The sequence below is a fragment of the Coregonus clupeaformis genome, chromosome 8, assembly GCF_020615455.1.
Source record: "Coregonus clupeaformis isolate EN_2021a chromosome 8, ASM2061545v1, whole genome shotgun sequence".
Lineage (NCBI taxonomy): Eukaryota > Metazoa > Chordata > Actinopteri > Salmoniformes > Salmonidae > Coregonus > Coregonus clupeaformis.
Window position 1 is genome coordinate 13,229,117 of NC_059199.1, and position 22,221 is coordinate 13,251,337.

Here is a 22,221-nt window from a genome sequence, read left to right on the forward strand (position 1 = left end):
GCTTTATTGAAGCACGGTTTATAAGGCCTTGTCTGTTGGCAGGTCTTTCACTCCTGCTCCCTGCTCATGCTCGCCATAAAACATTTCTATTTCTATTTTTTATATTTCTTTTACAGCACCTCCAGAAACTAAAGCTAGAACATTTTAGTCAAGACTTGCAGCAGTTAGTGATTACTTCTCATTTTCAATAATGAGCCAAATGGCTTGGCTGAACTGGAATATGAGCTCTGGGAGTAATTTTAATTTGTGTGAGATTAATACACTCCTGCTATACTCTTATGGCTATTTGTTATTCTTGGGTAATGTCTTGATGGACTTAACTGATTCAGTGTTTGTGAAAATTGAGACTGGTGTCTAAACGAGTGGCCTCATGAGAAACGTTGATATGAAAATGGTTTCGGTTCCATTTTGGCCTCCAGGTTTCCATCAAAGACGAGGTTTTCACAAGATGAGTCCAAATGCGTGCAACGTATAATAATAACCAAGAGGGGTAAGAGACTTGATATGTGGTGGGCACAGCAAGGATACAGGGCAGAAATCCGACCCGCTGCTTCGACAACGGGGAATCATTCAGTGGCCGTTGTCAGTTTGGCAAGCAAGTGAGAAGCTTAACTCAACCCCTGAACATGGCTGGAAACTCAACTCCACTCAATTTGTCATAAATTCCACAAACCGCAGGCTCAATAATAATGTCAGAGGAAAAAGAAATAAGATGTTTCTTTTAGTTTAACAGTTGGTAATTTTTGGCCAAGGAAAGGGTTTTTCCCTCTGGTTTATCATATTGTTTGGCAATCGGTCACTTTGTCAAAGACCGGCCTGTCACTGCCTTTAAAATAGGAATTATAAACGATTAGTCTGGTTATTTTTTGGCAGTCCGTAATTTAAGTAATCTTTTATCATGCTCTTTTTTTCCATTCAGAAAGGTTGGAAAGACTGTTTCACTTGTAAAATATGAGAAGTGGACAAGTTGTCAGTCATAAGTGTTTTCACACAGCAACTTGTGCCTAATCTGTAAGCCATTAATAATGAGTAGTCTTTTTTTGTATTTTTTAGAAAGGCATCTATAAAAAGACTGTTAAAGATTTTTCTGATATATTTTATGCGTTGTTCGACTAGGTCTATAATGTGTAGGGCCGGGATGATACCAGTATCGCGATACTCATTAGTATCGTGGCAAAGAAGCAGATATGACTTCTTTAAGAAAACAGCCCTAATGTTAGAAACAAACATCATTATGTTGTCATTCAGATTCACATTTATTTATTTTCTAAGCTATAGCACACAATATTTTACAAACAGCAGGTTTTTAAAGGAACAAAGAGTTTGGTCTGCTTCTTGATTTTAGTTTTTGGCATGAAGAAAATATTGCAATATTGGTATCGTCCCAGCCATCGTGAGCATGACCGCCTTGTAATTTGCTTTAATCAACCCCCCCATCCCCATATGTATGCTGTGTAGGCCAATTCATCTTCCCCACCTGCAGCACAGGGGCCTTTTCTCAATTGGAATAGCTCAACTCCTGCGTCCTCTCTTCTTCGTCCTCTCTGAAAAATGTTGAAGGTAATCAAGGAGAGGGATCGTGGAATATAATGAGCTCGTATGAAATGGGACTCTCCTTCGCCACTTGCGCGTCATCAGGGAAATTATGTTTACATGGTTGGATCCCAAAATAAAATGTGTAAAGTGATATAAACAAAGTTAGTTGTGCAAGGTATTTTATAGATAAACGATAAGTAGCATTTTGTTTTTAAACTTGTGCATGCTTTTCTCCAACGACAAAACAATAGCTGATTTCAAAGGGGGTGTGGCAGATTTCAAAACTCTTCCGTGAAGGACTCGGGTAGGATACATACACATGACTATCCTCGATGAAAGGTGGCTATCGAGGAGGGGGGAGGACACTCTTCCGTTCGCCTACTAACCAATTGTCATCGCCGCGACCAGTTATCGGTTTCTGGGTCACGGAGGAGGAGAGGGGGTGGAGGACTGACTTTTATCCAAATGAGTAAAGGCCAGGGAGTTGAAGGGGAGTGGGGAATACTTCCTGGTCCAGAGGAGTTTGGGGGTAATCCTAAGGCAGGGTCCCCCAGAGATCAGGCCTGCATGGAGGCAGCGATGACAAACAGGTTTCCTGATAGCTGTGTTATCCTTCCATGTAATGCATCATTAACCTCTTCATCACTAGGCACCTGGCTAAAGTGCCTGCCTCGAAAATGCATGCCCAAATTGAATAGAGTATATCTCCAAAACGACAAGGGCTATAAACATAATATTGGTAGCAAAAGAAAAGTAACACATGTGAGATGTATCTTGAAGTGAAATAATTAATGTGGGTATTACTGTGTCAGAGTACATGAAGCTAGAACACAGCATAAATTGGGAGATTTTGATTCCGCCTGAAAGTAACTTCAGGTTTTATAGGGAATGCTTTATTGGACTTATGCAGCTGCAGCCCCTAAACACGATGGGACCATAGCCCAATATTTGATGAGTACTTATGTGAAGTTTGATGCAAATTAAAGTAAAGTAAACCAAAGTTGTAGGGGTTTTGGTTGAAGTATGTTTAGGCGGATTACCAAATGGAGACATTTGGGCACCATCAGTGCCATTTGACTTTTATCAGGTACCAGACAGCAAAAGTCATTTAATTTCACTAACATATCACTATATGTGTACATTCCATCAAAATACAACTGTTTTGATGTTGTTTCCAATGTTCTCCCAGACCTCTATACGTGTTGACTAAAGTGATAATTCAGTGACAAGAAATAATACACATAGCATTCTATTGTAAGTAAACTTGCGTGTGGGCCTCTATTTAGCCAATAAAAGTGTTATCATACAATAAACACATGATTGTGATCCTTGCGGGACTAGCTAGCAAAATATATATTTGAGTAACTGAAGCTAAGCTACCTAGCTAGCTAAACTAAGCTAGCTAGCTAAGCTAAGCTAGCACAAATTTACGTTGAGCTTCAGTTACTCATAGATATTTTAGAATGTATGTTTTGTACTCATACAGTAGATTAGTAATAGTAGCATTAGAAGTAATAAATAAAAATGGGATTACATACTCTTCTGATGCTTGAGTAGGGCCCTGGACACGATAATCTTGGGGTCTTGTTCGTCCGGTCTAAGCAGGTCCTCATCGTCCAATTCAGAGTCAATGGGGATACATGGAGTCCAACTTTCATCTGTTTCAATTGCTAACGCCTCTGTAACTGTATATTTCTTACTAGAGCCTGCCATATTTTTATAAACTTTGCGTTTTCCCATCCGAAATTCAAGTGCTGTTGTGTGCTCTGCGTTACCTTGCGTAATACAGCAAGTCAACTAATGTGATACAATGATGTGCGCATATTTCAACAACCGGTTGGTCAATTTTGACGTGACCCCTCGATCAAAAGCTCTGGATCAGTAGAATTAGATTAGCACAAATGCAAGCCACTGGGATTGCATTATATATCCAGAAGATGGCGACAAAAGTGCCTGTTGTGATTGAAACCAACTACTGACTTCATCTTCAAACACATTCTTGGCCATGTAAAACGATGTAAACTCATTGAAATCGACTCTGAATGAGAGAGAGACACTAGAGTATCTTTTCAAGTGGTTTTATTCGATCAGACACTACTTTTGGTAACAAAAACAACAAAGGTAAGACACAGTTTGTTGTTGTGATTTAAAAAAATGATGTTTGTTATTGACGTTCTTTGATTAATAGTTTAGTGAGTGTTGGTCATTGAGGAACACGACTATCACTGTTGGAATCTGTGAGGTAGCATCTTTCGAATGGTGTATCGTTTGTGTAGATAGGTTGAGAAAAATAAGTTCTGTCTACGAATATATACGGGCATGCACGGTTTAAAAATACAGTACTGGTTTTGCTATATGCTTATATATTTGCTTGGAGTCAGAATATTATTTCATTTGGGCAACAACAATTTAGCTAGATTCACAGTTGAGACGCTTCTCGTTCCAGTAGTGTATAACATTCAGGTATTCACACATGTTTAAAAACTGTACTACGTCATTGTTTGAGATTGCGGGAGGAGTACCCCGGATATGGGGAACCTCGGGATGAAGAGTTTAAAGACATTTTATTTACATTTTAGTCATTTAGCAGACGCTCTTATCCAGAGCGACTTACAGTTAGTGATTACATTTTTTTTTATACTGGCCCCCCGTGGGAATCGAACCCACAACCCTGGCGTTGCAAACGCCATGCTCTATCAACTGAGCTACATCCCTGCCGGCCATTCCCTCCCCTACCCTAGACGACGCTGGGCCAATTGTGCGCCGCCCATTAGTCTCCCGGTCGCGGCCGGCTGCGACAGAGCCTGGATTCGAACCAGGATCTCTAGTGGCACAGTTAGCACTGCGATGCAGTGCCTTAGACCACTGCGCCACTCAGGAGTTAACCTGCGCCACTAAAGGATAGTTAACCCAAATTACAAAATGATGTATTGGTTTCCTTACACTGTCCATATACTGCTTATAGGATATGACAGCAATCCATGCTTAGCTTTAGTTTCCTTGATATTATTTTTGCTCATCAAGTGACTTTGAGCTTCACAATCAATTTTAGATACTTTCAGATGATTCGGACATGGTGCGTGAAAAATGCTAATATCGGTCCAATGACAAATGGTAAAACGTTAGCATTTGGAAACAGTGCCAGAGGAATAAAAGCAAAGCATGGATTGCTGTCAGGGTAAGGAAACCAATGTGTCATTTTGTAATTTGGTGAACTATACCTTTAACCTCTGTCAATTTTGCCTTCAAAAAAGTTGGTAGTAGAAGGGAAGCTGCAGGATGGATGGCTATTCTTTTAGAGGAAATGGTAACAAAATTCAAAGCACTGATTTTATGTGAAACAAATATTTATGAAATCTCCCATCATGCCTTGGCTATTACAGTGGGACAATACAGGATCAAGGTCAGTGGTTGTATGAAACCCACTGCATTTGGCTCTGAAGAAACCGGACACATGTGGAAGTCAATGGGACGGTGAATTGGAGAGGGCCAGAGGTTGAAGAAAGAAACAACCTTGTGCGGCTCTGGTCTGAGAGTGCTTTGAAGGCTGAGGGGGCGTGGAGAGTGATGGAGCGACCACCAACGGCCAGCTGGTGCGCTGACAGCAAGGCTCCCTGGGTAAAATATGGCGGAGGGGGGATTTGGTGTTCTTAAACCTTTTACAAGCCGGGGCGCTCAGTGAGGTGCACTGAAAACAATACTGTACAGGAAATTAAATCACCTTGCAAGGAAGTGAGACTGGTCACCGCGGCCACCATTAATGGCCTTTTAATTAGAACCATAATGTAATTCTACCCAGCAACTGATCACCCTAGTATGGTGCCAATTACGGGATGTGAGCGCCCTGTTTCTAGTAAACCTCTTGCCGTCGTTCGTTGATTGGGGATGGGGTCGATGTGGTGGGCTGGGTTGGGGGTTTTGGGATAAAGGAATGTGTCCCCTCACCATCTCAGCCACTAATGGTCAATTACCGGGGATGGTTGCTGGCATCAGGGAGAGACCACAAATCTAAGAGGGGGATTGGCCTGGAAAAACGGCTTGGGGGGCTATACCTAGTTCATTCCAGGTCCAATGCAGACTGACTAACCCAATCTGTTTGGCCAGTAACATGCCATTGTTAGCGTAACGACGTGTTGGTGGTTTTCCTTACTCTAAATGCATTGTCTTGCTGTGAATGGAAGTTATTTGAGAATAATAATCATAGTTGTTATTGAACAAGTCTTTCCAATATTGTTAAACTATTCTTGAAACGATAAAACTAATGCCCTTGTTTGGGGCTTATTTTGAGGTCAGCCATGGACTGTTAAGCTTAGTGTTTTGGAGAGCGTTTTCGCTCAGTGCTCTCAGCTGTGGTTGGTAAATGAGAATATTGCCTATATGTGTTCACTGTTCACCCCTTTTACATCAGCGTTGGCCTGGCTGTTGAATCATCATTCAGTACGCCCACATTCAGCGGTTTTGGATCAGTAGAGGTAAGGAGAGGGGTGTATGGGACTTTAAGCTGCACCTTCAAGATCTAGGCTAGAGATCAATGGTCTGTTTCGGAACCGGATGGGGTATAGGTGCAGGAACCAAAGGGGAAACCGAAAGGCAGAAGGGAAACTTTTTTTAATGCTGTAGTCATGGAGTAGGCCAGCCTATTCTCATGAGAGATCCAACCATCATGCCCTTAAAATACTCTCTACCCACACCGATAGTGCCCTTGCTATAATCAGGTAGAACAGCAAGAGTGACTTGTGATGATGTAGAGCTGGGGCGATAAACCAAAATATTATCGACATTGATCACTTATCGCATGCATTCTGCTGATATCGCTCATTACGATAAGTAGCCTTATAGGCCTACTAGAGAAATGTGACATTTTAAATGAAATATGTTTTCTAATATGGGTGATTGTTAATGGTACAATTGATGGCTACAACCATCAAACTAGTAGTAGTAGTTTAAAGGCTAATAAAAAAGCCTTATCGCTCTATTTATCGTTATAGCATCAATTCAGGCAATTTTTATCGCAATATGGATTTTTGTCCATATCACCCAGCTCTGATGTTGTAAGGGATGCTTGAGGAAGTCGTCCAGCGAATCTGAGTGGCAGATGTTTATGATTTGGTTACGAGGATTGTATTGTTCATGTACTCCCCCCTGAGCCATGACACCCTGAAGCTTCAGGGACACCACCTCCTCCCGGTCTTTGGTGTCTTCCCATGTGCTAGGCGGATTTACACCTTTGTGTTTGAGTCCCCACCCCCCATATGGCGAGGTGTGCTTTGGGGAAGCGCTCTCATCCCTGGTTCTCTCATCCCTGGTTGTCCCCCTCTTTTCTTGTTTTCCCTCCTCTCCTCGTTACATTTTGTTTGTGAGAGGAGTGTGCCATTTTGAGCATCTCTCCACTAATCCAAACGTCCACGTTGGCAAACGGGAGCAAATTGCCTATACAAACAAGAGTTGGGCACCGACAGGAGTCAGGAAGGAAACAGGGGGTGACTGGCTGAAATGTCTTTGATTAACGCATGAGTTGCCAGGTCAAGATTGGTGGTGGTAGTAGTTAGTGCTTAGTAGTTGTTAGTGCTTAGTAGTAGTTAGTGCTTTTCATTACAAACAAGAATCCCAAAGTCACATAGTAGTAGTGGTGAAAACTACAAGTAGTAGTCAATCAAGTGGTTGAAATAGTGGACAAAACTACACTAGTACTGGCTTAAACTAGAAGGAAAACTTGACAAGGGTTGACCATGCTGATGACTGTCGGATATTTGTGTAGCCGACTGCTTGAGGAATTACAGTGGTGTTTGATACAAGCATAGATGATGATAGATAAACTCCCCATAGTCCTAGATTAATGTTAATGCCTATTATTTTCGGACCACAATAGTGAAATTCCACTTCCCTTCCCTTTTTGATTGGACAGAGACACTCAGGTTGTGGCCATGAAGTCCTAATGAAAAATGCTTAGATTTTCCTGTAATCAGTCTAGGGCTGAGGGCTGCTCGTGTGGGCTTGTACAGCAGTCTGCAGTGCAGTCAGTCATATAGGTCAACAGTGCAGAAGAAAGAAGGCTGGAGCAGGAGCAAACGGGGAGAGGAGCGAATCGGGGCTGTGGTAATTAAGTAGTCCATGCCTGGGACCAATTATCGGCAAACCGATTTTGTAAATGGTTTGTTATTTCAGGTTAGCCGCAGCTCGGCCACATGAAAATGAATGAGCAGATTTGATGAAGGCCTGACCACGCAAAGGCCACTGCATGGTCTACACTCCCCCCAATTCTGTCTGCACTCTTCAGTCAACTCCTTTAAGGCCATAACCTTCCACCTTTGTTGTTTGGACCCGTTGCCCTTGTGGCCCTTGCTTGACGAGGGGATATCCTGGATGACACCTTTTTTGCAGTGTTGGCTGATCCTAAGAGCTTAGCGTCTGGCCCCCTGCGTCTAGAGTCCCTTGCTAACTCGATTAGTCCAAAGAGGAGCAGGTGACCTCTCCTCAGGGGCCCCACTGGCCCCTGTGTGGGGCACCATGACACCGGTGTTGGAGGGAGGATGTTCATTAGCGGATTGAGGACTCACCCCTGCGGAGCGTCTAATCATTACTCTCCATAGGTTGAGAAACTCACACCACTACTAAATCGTCTCGATGGAAGCAGACTCGCTGTTCCGCCACCCACTGAAGTTTGTTTTAGGAGATAATCGTTGTTCCTTTTCACAACTTCATTTGTCTCTGTAGTGGGAGTTCACCATTTGGCAGATGACCATTTGGACCCTTTAAGCAAAGCATAACTTGTAGCCACATGAAACAAAGCTTTGGTCAACACTTGTTTCTCGTAGCAAGTTCAAAAGAGACACGTAAGAATGACAACCTCAAAGTCTGACCTTTTAAAAGTTGACTTGGAGGCATCTAAAATAAATATTTTCTGTGCCATTCCTTCCAGTTGGGAAGCCGCTTGACCTTTCTGCATACATACATTGCAATGTAATATTGTGGTATTATACACTTTGTATTGTAGATATGTAGTGGTAGAGTAGTGATGTAATAATGTGTTGTATGACGTAGTTTTTTGTTGTTGTGATGTGGTTGTTTAAATCTTGTTTGGACCCCAGGAAGAGTAGCAGCTGCCAATGGGGATCCAAATAAGTACAGCATGGTCTGTCATTTAAGACCTCACATCTGGGACGTTCAATAAAAAAAATTGACATGATTCACTGTGGCTTGATGGCCTTTTTCAGACACTAGAATCTAGATGTTCCAATTAAACGATGCAACACACAGTTAGTGCACCTGTTATGTTTGTTTAATGGCGAGGCTGCTGAGGCATGGATAATGCAGTGTTTCAGCTGAGTCACGGACCAAATGTCGTCGAATTGAAAGGGTCATACTAAAGACTAGCTTTAAAATGACTTGGATTTTTTAACTGCAAAGCTTTATCATTGTTGAATGAAGCTTGAAATGGAATTGATTTGTATCGGTATAAGAATGAAGTGTAAATCTTTTACCAGCATGTACCTGTTCCATTAATGGAGGCGACTCTCTTTTCTGTTGTGCCTTAGGCAGACGGAGGCCCTGTCTGAGATAAAAGCTCTCCTTTACTGTATAATGTACCATATTGAGTTTGACAGCATGTCTTCTTTGAAAGCATTTTATTCAGCCGCTTTGACAGATCGACTTGACAGATAAAAAAATAAAAAAAATACCTTTCTCTTGGAAGTGCCTTGGGGTAAAGTCTTGCATAGTTTAAGTGGATAAACTGTATTCTAATAGTTATCTTATCAGATGTTAAGTGCATCTGTTAGAACTCAATTGGATGATGGTTCTAATCCCAAGTACGATACAGTATGGGAACGTTAAGTTAAACGCTCACCATACAAGATGAAGGGGCGCAAATAGGGGAGGGCAGGGGTTTAGAGGGAAATCAAAGATTTCATGAGTGGAAGGAGCTGTTGGTGAAAGACGCAAGACATATTTTCTTGAAGCTTTTATTTTCCCAACCTTTTTCTTTTACAGTTCAGTTCTGTGTCATCCAACTCTGGCTCATTAGAACCCAGTCTCTGGGGAAAGGGCAAATGCATTGTGACTGGTATTGTTCTATGATTGGCATCTCGGCTTGATCTGCGGGGGGAAAAAGTGAGTGCCTCGGGCCTGCTCAATAAAAAGGCTCTCCCTTCCAAAACTTAGCTGTAATCGTTGGCAAAGTTCCTGTTACAGGTCAATGAGTGTATTGTTCACCTCGCTCTTCCAGTCGCTCCTTCGCATGTACAGTGACCTTTTCAACTTCGACTAGGGAAACGTAGCCAAGATGGTACCGCAAAGCCAACTCCCCCACCCTTTCCTGTCTAAAGTGAGGCACACAGGAATGGTAATATAGCCAATGTATTGGCTTTCTCATCAAGTTGATGAGTTCCTTCTAGGGTCACGTGTTGCTAGTATGTTGTAGAAGCACACTGCTTATAATGGTGGTCTACACTGCACAGGTTGCAGTCCAGTTTTGTTGCCGCGTGAGATTTACCTTGCAACAGGGATCCTGCACCGAAATACTGATAAGTCTACTGGTATAGGCTTAGAGAGGAAGTACACCATAATGGAAGGCCAAGTACAGCAAGCGATAGGACGGCCACCCACTGCTTTTAGCGGTTCGTCGTCGTTGTGTGTCGGAGCTGTAAGACTTTTAGTGGGTGATTTTTAAATGACTTGATGAGAGTTTCAAAACATTGGGGTTGTGGTGATTTAACAAAGCCTACAGAGAGTGGTTTGATTCGACATGTTAGAAACCCCAACTGCTGCAATGCAGTAGGTGGGTTTTTCATTGGTTGATTGATCAATAAAATGTACATTACAGCTTCCAATGGCTGTAGGGGATTTCAAGACTGTGGTGGATGGATTGTTTAGCTTTGCTGTGTTAAATGATGGGGGAGATCCTGCCTAGGCAATGAGGAGGTAGACCAGGTGTTGACGCTAGCTAACCCTTCGAGAAACCACCTTCCAGACGGTCTCACAGGTCCACAAACCTGCTTCTTCACTTGCTTCACCCCCACACGGGAAAAGAAGCTGGAGGCTAAATGTGTAAAAGAAGAGAACTGCTCAAGACTATCCTACACTATGTTTCTGGGTGGTGTAGCTCATCTCATCAACCCAGGTTCTTCATAAGTAAGGCCGGTTGGCTACTGTGAATGGAATCTTTTAGCCGCATGTAGTTGAACCTGACCTGACCGCGCAATTAATCATAACCCACAATATTTGCTCAGTGTTATTGGTTCTGGGGCAGCACGTACCCCAGCGGTGAAGTCGACCTCTGTCTAGCCATCCAAGCCGTCAGTCATTCTAACCCCCCGAAGGGGGTGGAGCTCTGAGCTGGTGTAATGTGAGCAACTGGCTTCCTGTCTGTCGCTGCAGTTTGGCTCCTTAGCTTTCTGTTTCTCTCTCTACTAGGCTACTTCCAGCCAAGACTCTGTAGGGGACGAGTGCTGTTTTGACCATTCCGACAATAGTTTTTTGTATTTATTTTGACATTTTCTCTAGTTTCTATGGGATTTGGCACATTTGAATGGTTGGCATACACTGGTGGAGAATGCGGTCATTTTAAAACCCCTGTTTTGTTTATCCTTGTTGGTTGTCCATGTCATGCTGTGCCCTGCCATGCCCTGACATTTTACTGCCTCTAGAAGACTATTGTCTGACCTTGACAGTTTGACTGAACTTATAGTGTACCACCCCCTCCAAATGAAATGAGCAAAGGAGCCCATTGTACATTGATAAAGCACTAAGTACATGTCCAATCTGTACTGGCTATGGTTATACTGCTCATACTAATCCGTAAAGACGAACAAAAGCTGAAAGATGTGAAAGGGAGTTAGTAGTTTCTCTTCAATTTGCCTTTCAGGTGTCTTACTATCAGTAAAGACACACTGACTGCACATGCAGACTAATTGGCAGTCTTGCTGCAAAGCCCCCTGGGACGTAGAGAATGACACGGGTGTCTCTGAGGGGGTCACCTGACCTGAAGCGCAGGTTGTTTGTCCTGATCAGCCTGATGGGAACTAAGGGTGTCGTGGTGTGCTGCTGGGTGGATCCAAGGCTTTGGGATGTGTATTTAGATCTAATATAAGCCCAGGGTTTCTGGTATCGACTTCGCGTCAGATTATTGGCGGATATTGTCTTCATGTTTTTATAATGAGATCCCATGAGAGAGCGCTGCATTTCATGTAGTGTCTTGGCACTGGCAGTGTTGAGTTGTAAGCGAGTGCTGCTGGCTGGCAGCAACAGATTCCAATTCCCATTAGTGCCAATGTCTTGTACACACATAAAGGGCTTTCTGTTTGTAATCTGAAGGTAGCCTTGACGAACATGCACAGTAAAATACCTATTATATTATGAAGATCCATGCTAGGAAATGAACTGCTACCTTGAGACTTGGTGCTGCTGTTATCACATTCACATTACCTTTTTTTTTATTAAAGGAGAGTGGAGAATCACTACCTTTCCTATTCAAGGCTTTATTGACAGACGCATTAGAAACAGTGGAAGATCGGTGAGAGGGAGCACACAGGGACACACAGCGCCGCACATATTTGATATATCCTTGAGGGACTCTATGCACACAATGGCGTTTGTTACCTAGGACACGTTACACCTTTACAAGTGACGCCTGCGTTGAGTGAAAAGCTGATTTTCTCCCCCTCTTCATTTCAGTGTGCAAGGATCCACCCTATAAAGTGGAGGAGTCTGGATACGCAGGCTTCATCTTGCCCATTGAAGTTTACTTCAGAAATAAGGTACATTTAACAAGGTTTCGACCCGTATTGCTTACTAAAGATCCCAAGCTGTGAACATATGGCTTAAAACCAGATTCATGTACCATTGATTACCATGATCATCCCATGTTGGTAGTTTGAAAAATGTTGCACATTGAATGTGGTCAGTGCAGATTGAGGAATCCATGTGCCTAGATCTTTATAAATGACATATGGTTAACAACTTTGTCTTTGCCTTTGTATGAATGTTTACCATTTTGGACTTTGGTACGCAACTGACTTCTCTCCTTTCTTTTGTTCCTACTGATGTCCCACTGCACTTCTCAGGAAGAACCTAAGAAAGTGCGCTTCGACTACGACCTGTTCCTACACCTGGACGGCCACCCGCCTGTCAATCACCTGCGCTGCGAGAAGCTCACCTTCAACAACCCCACGGAGGAGTTCCGCAGGAAGCTGCTCAAAGCCGGCGGGGTAAGACAAGACCGGAGGGGAGGATGGAGGGTGGGAGAGGAACATTTGACATGGGGTGCATCTCAATAGCAGGTGTTTATCCTAATAGCCTTAAGCATGGGTAGCGATACTAGATATACAGGCTTGCTCCAGCCCTGCTTGAACACCTGATTCAGGTAATCATCTGCTCATCAGGACCAACTGATTACCTGAATAATGTGTGTGAGGGCAGGACTGGAGCAAAGCTCCGAATATCCAGTATGGCCACCCATGCTTAAGGCTATTGAGATGAACACCTCCTGGAGAGGTAAATGATTAAATGACAATCCAGAAGTTGAATGGAACGTAGGTGACGTGACAACCTTGGCCTAGCTGGCCACCAGGTATAATCCATGTCGAAAAAGAAAAGGAAAGCCGCACACTCTAGGAGCTCAGATCCAATAATTGAATATCCTAATAACCAACGTTTCGACAGACAAGCTGTCTTCATCAGGGTATAATCATCCATGTCGGTCACACATCAGACTTGCCGTTAGCAGGCAAAAGGGCTTATCAGACACTCTGTCATGATGTTTTATGACCGGAACTAAGTGCTTTTTTATTTACAATTTTTATTTAAAATTTTTATTCCCAGTGCCCTCCAGAAAGCCTGTGGCCACATAGGAATGTCAATTTCAGAATAGATTTCAAAACATTTTCAGAGCGGACAATAGCTTCAGGAACATATGGAATTTGTGTTTTATATTTTTAGCTGCCATGCTCATTCCAGGAACACACCAATGCTTTATGGCTGAGCACGACATGCACCTTAACATAGATTGGTCTGCCTACATGCCTTTTCAGAGGAAACGAATAAGATTGGCAACAGATGTGCACTGACTGTGACGTGGTTTTATTTGAGTGACTGGTTTGCCAGAGTGACATTTGTTCAGCCCACTGGACGTTTTGAGTACTTGTCCAATACAGCTGATTGCTGTGTGTACACTGACATGCTTTTTGTGTTTCCTTCATAGCAACGGGATCCTCACAAAAGAAGTTCGGAAGACTCTAAAGTAAGACTTTTATGTGAACTAGCATTCTCTTCAAATTGAGACATTTACACATAAGAATGTGTTGATACTGTAGCTTCCCCGATGCTATGACACTCTCACTGGCAATGACTGGCTCGGATAATATAGACTTCTAGCATGACCCACAGTGAAATTTGGGACCTGTATCCAATATGCACAGTTAGACAAGCTTCTATTATTTCGGAGACTTTCCGCATGTTGTTGACCCAGTGTTTCCTCTACCATTGTTAAGGCGAAACCCACCCCCGCCTTGCTCCATTATCCCCCTCTTAAAATAATTGGACTTCTATTGGAGGAAGGGTAATGGAAAGATCAAAAGGTGGGGAAAGTTGTATCAAAGGAAATGCTTACTAAGTTGTTTTGGTGCTGACTCACAGCAGCTCATTTCAACTGCAGGGCACTGGAGCTTCCGAGAAACAGGCCGCATGTTCTCACAGTGTAGCTTTAACCCTTTGTTTACCTCTTGCTGCTAGGCAAGACATGAAACGTTTATTCTTCCCTCAGCTGCTATAGTTGAAGTGACACGGCAAACAAATGCACCCTCAAATTTAGACCCACAGTGAAGCAGCTGTGTTCTATTTTCTTTGCGTGCTCACTGTCATTCCATGCAAAGCAATGACTGTCTGTGTGGGATTCCAGGAATAACGTGCAAATGTAAAAAAAAATAAGAAAAGTGCTCAAATGTTAGGTTTACTGCGCTTGGCATCGACAAGAACACTACGATAATACGTTAGCCTTCCTTAAGTTTTTGTCCAAACAAAAGCGGTCTTAAGTTTCACACAGAACCCACTATTATAAGCAGGAATTAAGAAACTGTCCAATTGATGCAGTACTTTCTATTCAAATAGATTCATAAAGCTCTTCACTCCCAGACTGTGAGTGCACAATAAAATACAAAACTGAGTTTTACACCTGCTGATCAGGACAATATAATTCTGTTAATTTCTCTGCTCTTTTATATTGTAGTGTATTATTGTCATTACTGTTATGTCGCTTCTGTTGTAGGTTTGATTCCCTCATCTGCTACATGATATATTAAATGGGTGTCACCTATGATCTGTAAGTCACTTTGGATGAAGGCGTCGGTTAAATGACCCCGTTTTACTTCCAGGTGATGGTAATGCAGGAGGGCTCCACATCTCTGTTCGGCCAGCATCTCAAGCTGCCCACCCTCCCCAGCAGCTCCCTGACATTTACCTTCTCTGACGCTAAGAAGAGCAAGGCCTTCCCGGGGTCAAAGGTCAGTGGCGGTCTCCAGGTACAGCCCGGGGCTAAACAGTCTCCCCGTCCTCCTCCCTCTCTTCCCAGCTTAATCCCTGCATAGTTGGCTAGGTTCAAAGATGTTGAGGGTATTTAAAGTCTGTGGATTTTCAAGAGACGCTCGACTTGGGCTTACGCAAGGTATGCTACCGATAGCGGTTATAGCACCAGCCATAATGTATCCATTAGGCAGTATATAAAAGTCACTTTAGTTTTAAAGCCTGTTGAAGCTTGGTACGTATCAGTGTTTCATTGTGATGCAGTTGTTCTCTAGCAGTCTCAGAGAACCAATTTTAGAATCATGGATGGAAACGACATGTATATGGGGTATAACTGGCATATTGCTTCCATTAAGTGTTATTTTTAGGCCCTTTAAATGGTGTCATTTACCACGGCCCGGCAGAGCCCACTCCAGCAAGGGCCGGGTTACGAAAGGCGCGCTGCACATGGAAACGGTTTCCAATCCAAACAGTGTGTGATGGATTACTGATGGAGCAGAGGGGTCACACACACACACACACACTTCCACTAACGTCCAATGGCAACCCACCTACTGTGGTCTCCTCTCCCTCTGGTTCACTTGTACCCTACATGGCTTTTTGAAGTGTTACTGATTGCTATGGGCAGTCTACCTTTTTATACTCTACTGTAAGTGCATTTATATAGGCAAAACAAAACTGCTGAAACTCAGTTGTTGCACATGAGTCATTGTGCTGTTTTGGAGTTGCTGGTGTTAAGAACAAGTTTGTTTGTCAATTGCCTTGACAGTTAAATTCTCTGTACATAGTGCTGAATAGCAGGTCATTATTATAAGGAGACTAGTAAAGTACATAATGCACACATCCATATACTCAATTTAAATGTTACCAACTTAAGTAACATGGACTGTATTTGCTGGTGCTTGGCAAGAACAGATCTTTAGAACAGTCAAATGCCTGCAGATCGTATTAACATGCAAAGAATCCTGTGATACACTCAGGACTGTAGCCTTTTGATATTCAGCAGCCATTTACATGTACATTTACAGGGTACCTTCGATATTGCTCAGTCCATTCACTTTCATGGCCTTTATAAGTGTACATGTACTCGGAGCACCTACTAACGTGCCAGTCTAACCTGCACCTACTAAGGTGCCAGTCTAACCTGCACCTACTAAGGTGCCAGTCTAACCTGCACCTACTAAGGTGCCAGTCTAACCTGCACCTACTAACGGGTAGGCCGTCATTGTAAATAAGAATTTGTTCTTAACTGACTTGCCTAGTTAAATAAAGGTTAAATAAAAAATGTAAAGTATTTTGGTATCGGGAAGGGCAGGAGGATTGGGGCTGTTATTGGCGAAGAGCATCACTTTATCTCCACTTTTTACTGGTCTAAAACTGAGTAGTTTTGTGTGAGCAGGTTAGCAGCTAGACGTCCAAAAGGTCAAGGGGTCAGGAGCAGATAGACAAAATAAAAGGGTTTGGGCAGGTCGTAACACACCCCTGCCGTCTAGACGTGCATAATGGCTTTAAGGCATCTATGAAATATTGACTGTGGGCCAGAAGGTGTGACCCCAGGACAAACGGGGACGCCTCGTTTAGTTGGAGAAAAGGAAATGCACTCTCTTCCACCTCCAGGTTTGCTCGCCGTCCGCGCCACTTTTAAGGTCGCACTTACAGCTGTTGAGTCTTCCCTCCCTTCCCCCACATTCTGGACAAAACAAGTTCCCAGCTCTCTTCTCAAGTAAACTGGAATCACCCTTTTTATTTTATTAAATTTTTTTCGGAATAGACTCTTCTTTGACACAACAGTACAGAGCCCCACGGTGGCACAAGGGCTTTCTCTAAATGAAAACTGATGAGTAGGATTCCTTTGATATGACCAGACTTAACATTGTCTTTGCTCATTTAGTTGTCAGGGTTGTATAGATTTGAGCATTGTAATCAAGCCCCCCATGCGAGAAGCCAAGTAAATTGTCCCCAGTAGAGTAATTTTTCGATATTGACCCCAATAAATCTCACTGTGAAGTGGCAAACCTCTAATTGCATTATCCCTAACCATTTCCCTGGAATATATAGTCAACAGTCTAGACTCTAGACTAATTTCAGTGGTACGTACAGTGCCTTCAGAAAGTATTCAAACCCCTTGACTTATTCCACATTTTGTTGTGTTACAGCCTGAATTCAAAATGGATTCAATTGTTATTTTTTTCTCACTCTTCTGCACACAATACCATATAATAGACATTTTTGCACATTTGTTGAAAATAAATGTAGGTTTGGACACCTACTCGTTCAAGGGTTTTTATTTTGACTATTTTCTACATGGTAGAATAGTAGTAAAGACAACTGTTAACACATTGAATCATGTAGTAACCAAAAAAGTGTTAATCAAAATATATTTTAGATTCTTCAAAACAGCCACCCTTTGCCTTGATGACAGCTTTTCACCACACTCTTGGCATTCTCTCAACCAGCTTCATGAGAAATGCTTTTCCAACAGTCTTGAAGAAGTTCCCACATACAGTGGGGAGAACAAGTATTTGATACACTGCCGATTTTGCAGGTTTTCCTACTTACAAAGCATGTAGAGGTCTGTCATTTTTTATCATAGGTACACTTAAACTGTGAGAGACGGAATCTAAAACAAAAATCCAGAAAATCACATTGTATGATTTTTAAGTAATTAATTTGCATTTTATTGCATGACATATGTATTTGATACATCAGAAAAGCAGAACTTAATATTTGGTACAGAAACCTTTGTTTGCAATTACAGAGATCATACGTTTCCTGTAGGTCTTGACCAGGTTTGCACACACTGCAGCAGGGATTTTGGCCCACTCCTCCATACAGACCTTCTCCAGATCCTTCAGGTTTCGGGGCTGTCGCTGGGCAATAGAGACTTTCAGCTCCCTCCAAAGATTTTCTATTGGGTTCAGGTCTGGAGACTGGCTAGGCCACTCCAGGACCTTGAGATGCTTCTTACGGAGCCACTCCATAGTTGCCCTGGCTGTGTGTTTCGGGTCGTTGTCATGCTGGAAGACCCAGCCACGACCCATCTTCAATGCTCTTACGTTGTAATCCAAGATGGCGAAGTAGTGCAGTCCTGTTTCTGTCGTGTGTCTGTAAATAGCCTGTAAATACCCTGTTTTTTTTGTATTTTTCGTACATATTTCCCTATCAGACTTTTCATCCTTCTACAAAATATACTTTCCTGCAACCCGCCTCACTCAATGTGGAACGGATTCTATTATTGACTTACCTTTTATCTAGAATCTAGAATCTCCAGTTGAAACTAGCTAGCCAGCTAACTAGCTACTTGCTATTAGCCACAGCTAGCGGTGTTTCACCCAGATCATTGGATTTTTTCCGCGGGATTAATTTTAATCACTGGACATTGATCACCGGATATTCGGCCAGTCTGCACAGCGCGTTATCGACCCAGAACATATCAGTTTTTCTGCCGGAATCACTGATTCTCTGGACCTTTAACTCCGGATTCATCGCTACCAGCTGGCTACAACAACAACAAAACGGACGCTGTGGTCTGGCTAATCATCCCGAGCTAGGCCCATCTCCCGGCTATCTACCTCTCTATCAACCGGACGGGACCACCTAGTGTTGACACGGAGCCCCCGCCGATCCTACACGACTGGTCTGCCGACGAAATCGTCTGATGTGGTTACGACGTTAACCACGAAGATTCCATCCATCTGCTAGCCCTGGCCCGTTAGCACACGTTATCCGTGGCCTCTTACTCACTAAACTGAACTAGCTACTGAACTAGCTACTTGCTATTAGCCACAGCTAGCGGTGTTGCACCCAGAATATTGGATTTTTTTCCGCTGGATTAATTTTTAATCACTGGACATTGATCACCGGATATTCGGCCAGTCTGCACAGCGCGTTATCGACCCAGAACATATCAGTTTTTCCGCCGGAATCACTGAATTCACTGGACCTTTAACTCCGGATTCATCGCTACCAGCTGGCTACAACAAAACGGACGTAGCACACGCTAGCCGTGGCCTCTTACTCACTAGCGCTTCACCACCGGACCTTATGATAACTCAGCTATACAGCTGATATCTGCTGGACTGTTCCTTTTACGGTACTACATCCTGTTTATGTTTAGCCTCAGCCCAAACATGGTTAGTTTATTGTTGTTTCGGTTATTTCTAATTGTACTATATCACTGTAGACCCCCCAGCCTAGCTAAACCTGCCTTAGTTAGCTCCTTTGTCCCTCCGCCCATACACTCAGAGACCGACTCAATTGATGCCTCTAGAGATACTATCTCTTTCATTGTTACCCAACGCTTAGGTTTACCTCCACTTTACTCATATCCTTCCATATCCTTGTCTGTACATAATGCCCTGAATCTTTTCTATAACACCCGGAAATCTGCCCCCCTTTATTCTATGTACCCAACGCACTAGAAGACCAGTTCTTAAAGCCTTTAGCCATATCCTTATTCTAGTCCTCCTCTGTTCCTCTGGTGATGTAGAGGCTAACCCAGGCCCTGCAGCCCTCAGTATCACTCCTACTCCCCAGGCGCTATCATTTGATGACTTCTGTAATCGCAAAAGTCTTGGTTTCTTGCACATAAATATCAGAAGTCTACTTCCTAAGTTTGAGTTATTCACTGCGTTAGCACACTCTGCCAACCCTGATGTTCTAGCAGTGTCTGAATCCTGGCTCAGGAAGGCCACCAAAAATTCTGAAATTTCCATCCCCAACTATAACATTTTCCGTCTAGATAGAACTGCCAAAGGGGGTGGAGTTGCAATCTACTGTAGAGATAGCCTGCAGAGCTCTATCATACTATCCAGGTCTGTGCCCAAACAGTTTGAGCTTCTACTTCTAAAAATCCACCTTTCCAGAAATAAGTCTCTCACTGTTGCCGCTTGCTACAGACCCCCTCAGCCCCCAGCTGTGCCCTGGACACCATATGTGAATTGATTGCCCCCATTTATCCTCAGAGTTTGTACTGCTTGGTGACCTAAATTGGGATATGCTTAATACCCCAGCCATCCTACAATCCAAGCTAGATGCCCTCAACCTCACGCAAATTATCAACGAACCTACCAGGTACAACCCTAAATCCTTAAACATGGGTACCCTCATAGATATCATCCTGACTAACATACCCTCTAAATACACCTCAGCTGTCTTCAACCAGGATCTCAGCGATCACTGCCTTATTGCCTGCGTCCGTAACGGGTCTGCGGTCAAACGACCACCCCTCATCACTGTCAAACGCTCCCTAAAACACTTTAGCGAGGAGGCCTTCCTAATTGACCTGGCCCAGGTATCCTGGATGGATATAGATCTCATTCCGTCAGTAGAGGATGCCTGGTTGTTCCTTAAAAGTAATTTCCTCTCAATCTTAAATAAACATGCCCCATTCAAAAATACAGAACTAAGAACCGATATAGCCCCTGGTTCTCCTCAGACTTGACTGCCCTTGACCAGCACAAAAACATCCTGTGGCGTACAGCATTAGCATCAAATAGCCCCCGCGATATGCAACTTTTCAGGGAAGTTAGGAACCAATATACACAAGCAGTCAGGAAAGCAAAGGCTAACTTTTTCAAACAGAAATTTTCATCCTGTAGCACTAACTCCAAAAAGTTTTGGGACACTGTAAAGTCCATGGAGAATAAGAGCACTTCCTCCCAGCTGCCCACTGCACTGAGGCTAGGAAACACTATCACCACCGATAAATCTACAATAATCGAGAATTTCAACAAGCATTTTGCTACAGCTGGCCATGCTTTCCATCTGGCTACCACTAACCCGGCCACCAACTCTGCACCCTCTGCTGCAACTTGCCCATGCCCCCCGCTTCTCCTTCACACAAATTCAGACAGCTGATGTTTTGAAAGCGCTGCAAAATCTGGACCCCTACAAATCAGCTGGGCTAGACAATCTGGACCCTTTCTTTCTAAAACTAGCCGCCGAAATTGTCGCAACCCCTATTACTAGTCTGTTCAACCTCTCTTTCATAACGTCTGAGATCCCCAGAGATTGGAAAGCTGCCGCGGTCATCCCCCTCTTCAAAGGGGGTGACACTCTAGATCCAAACTGCTACAGACCTATATCCATCCTGCCCTGCCTTTCGAAAGTATTCGAAAGCCAAGTTAACAAACAGATCACCGACCATTTCGAATACCACCGTACCTTCTCCGCTATGCAATCCGGTTTCGAGCTGGTCACGGGTGCACTTCAGCCACGCTCAAGGTCCTAAACGATATTATAACCACGATTGATAATAGACAGTACTGTGCAGCCGTCTTCATCGACCTGGCCAAGGCTTTCGACTCTGTCAACCACCGCATTCTTATTGGCAGACTAAATAGCCTTGGTTTCTCAAATGACTGCCTCGCCTGGTTCACCAACTACTTCTCAGATAGAGTTCAGTGTGTCAAATCGGAGGGCCTGTTGTCTGGACCTATGGCAGTCTCTATGGGGGTGCCACAGGGTTCAATTCTTGGGCCGACACTTTTCTCCGTGTATATCAATGATGTCGCTCTTGCTGCTGGTGACTCTCAGATCCACCTCTACGCAGACGACACAATTTTGTATACATCTGGCCCTTCATTGGACACTGTGTTAACAAACCTCCAAACGAGCTTCAATGCCATACAACAATCCTTCAGTAGCCTTCAACTGCTCTTAAACACTAGTAAAACTAAATGCATGCTTTTCAATCGAACGCTGCTAGCACCCGCCCACCCGACTAGAATCACCACTCTCGACGGGTCTGACCTAGAGTATGTGGACAACTACAAATATCTAGGTGTCTGGTTAGACTGTAAACTCAACTTCCAGACTCACATAAAGAATCTCCAATCCAAAGTTAAATCTAGAATCGGCTTCCTATTTCGCAACAAAGCCTCCTTCACTCATGCTGCCAAACATGCCCTCGTAAAACTGACTATCCTACCGATCCTTGACTTCGGCGATGTCATTTACAAAATAGCCTCCAACACTCTACTCAGCAAATTGGATGTAGTCTATCACAGTGCCATCCGTTTTGTCTCCAAAGCCCCATACACTACCCACCACTGTGACCTGTACGCTCTTGTTGGCTGGTCCTCACTACATGTTCGTCGTCAAACCCACTGGCTCCAGGCCATCTATAAATCACTGCTAGGCAAATCCCGCCTTATCTTAGCTCATTGGTCA

General features: G+C 43.4%; 1 protein-coding gene across 3 annotated transcripts in view; it reads left to right on the plus strand.

Annotated features, from left to right (window-relative positions):
• Positions 1–22,221, plus strand: part of LOC121571167 (protein AF-9) — a 59,258-nt gene that overhangs the window by 20,316 nt on the left and 16,721 nt on the right. For 2 of the 3 annotated variants that reach the window (XM_041882504.1, XM_041882502.1), the window contains exons 3-6: positions 12,208–12,290; positions 12,597–12,740; positions 13,733–13,771; positions 14,901–15,047. In XM_041882504.1, coding sequence (XP_041738438.1) covers positions 12,208–12,290; positions 12,597–12,740; positions 13,733–13,771; positions 14,901–15,047 — 413 coding nt within the window. The remainder of the gene's footprint in view (positions 1–12,207; positions 12,291–12,596; positions 12,741–13,732; positions 13,772–14,900; positions 15,048–22,221) is intronic. The other variant, XM_041882503.1, reaches the window with a different exon arrangement.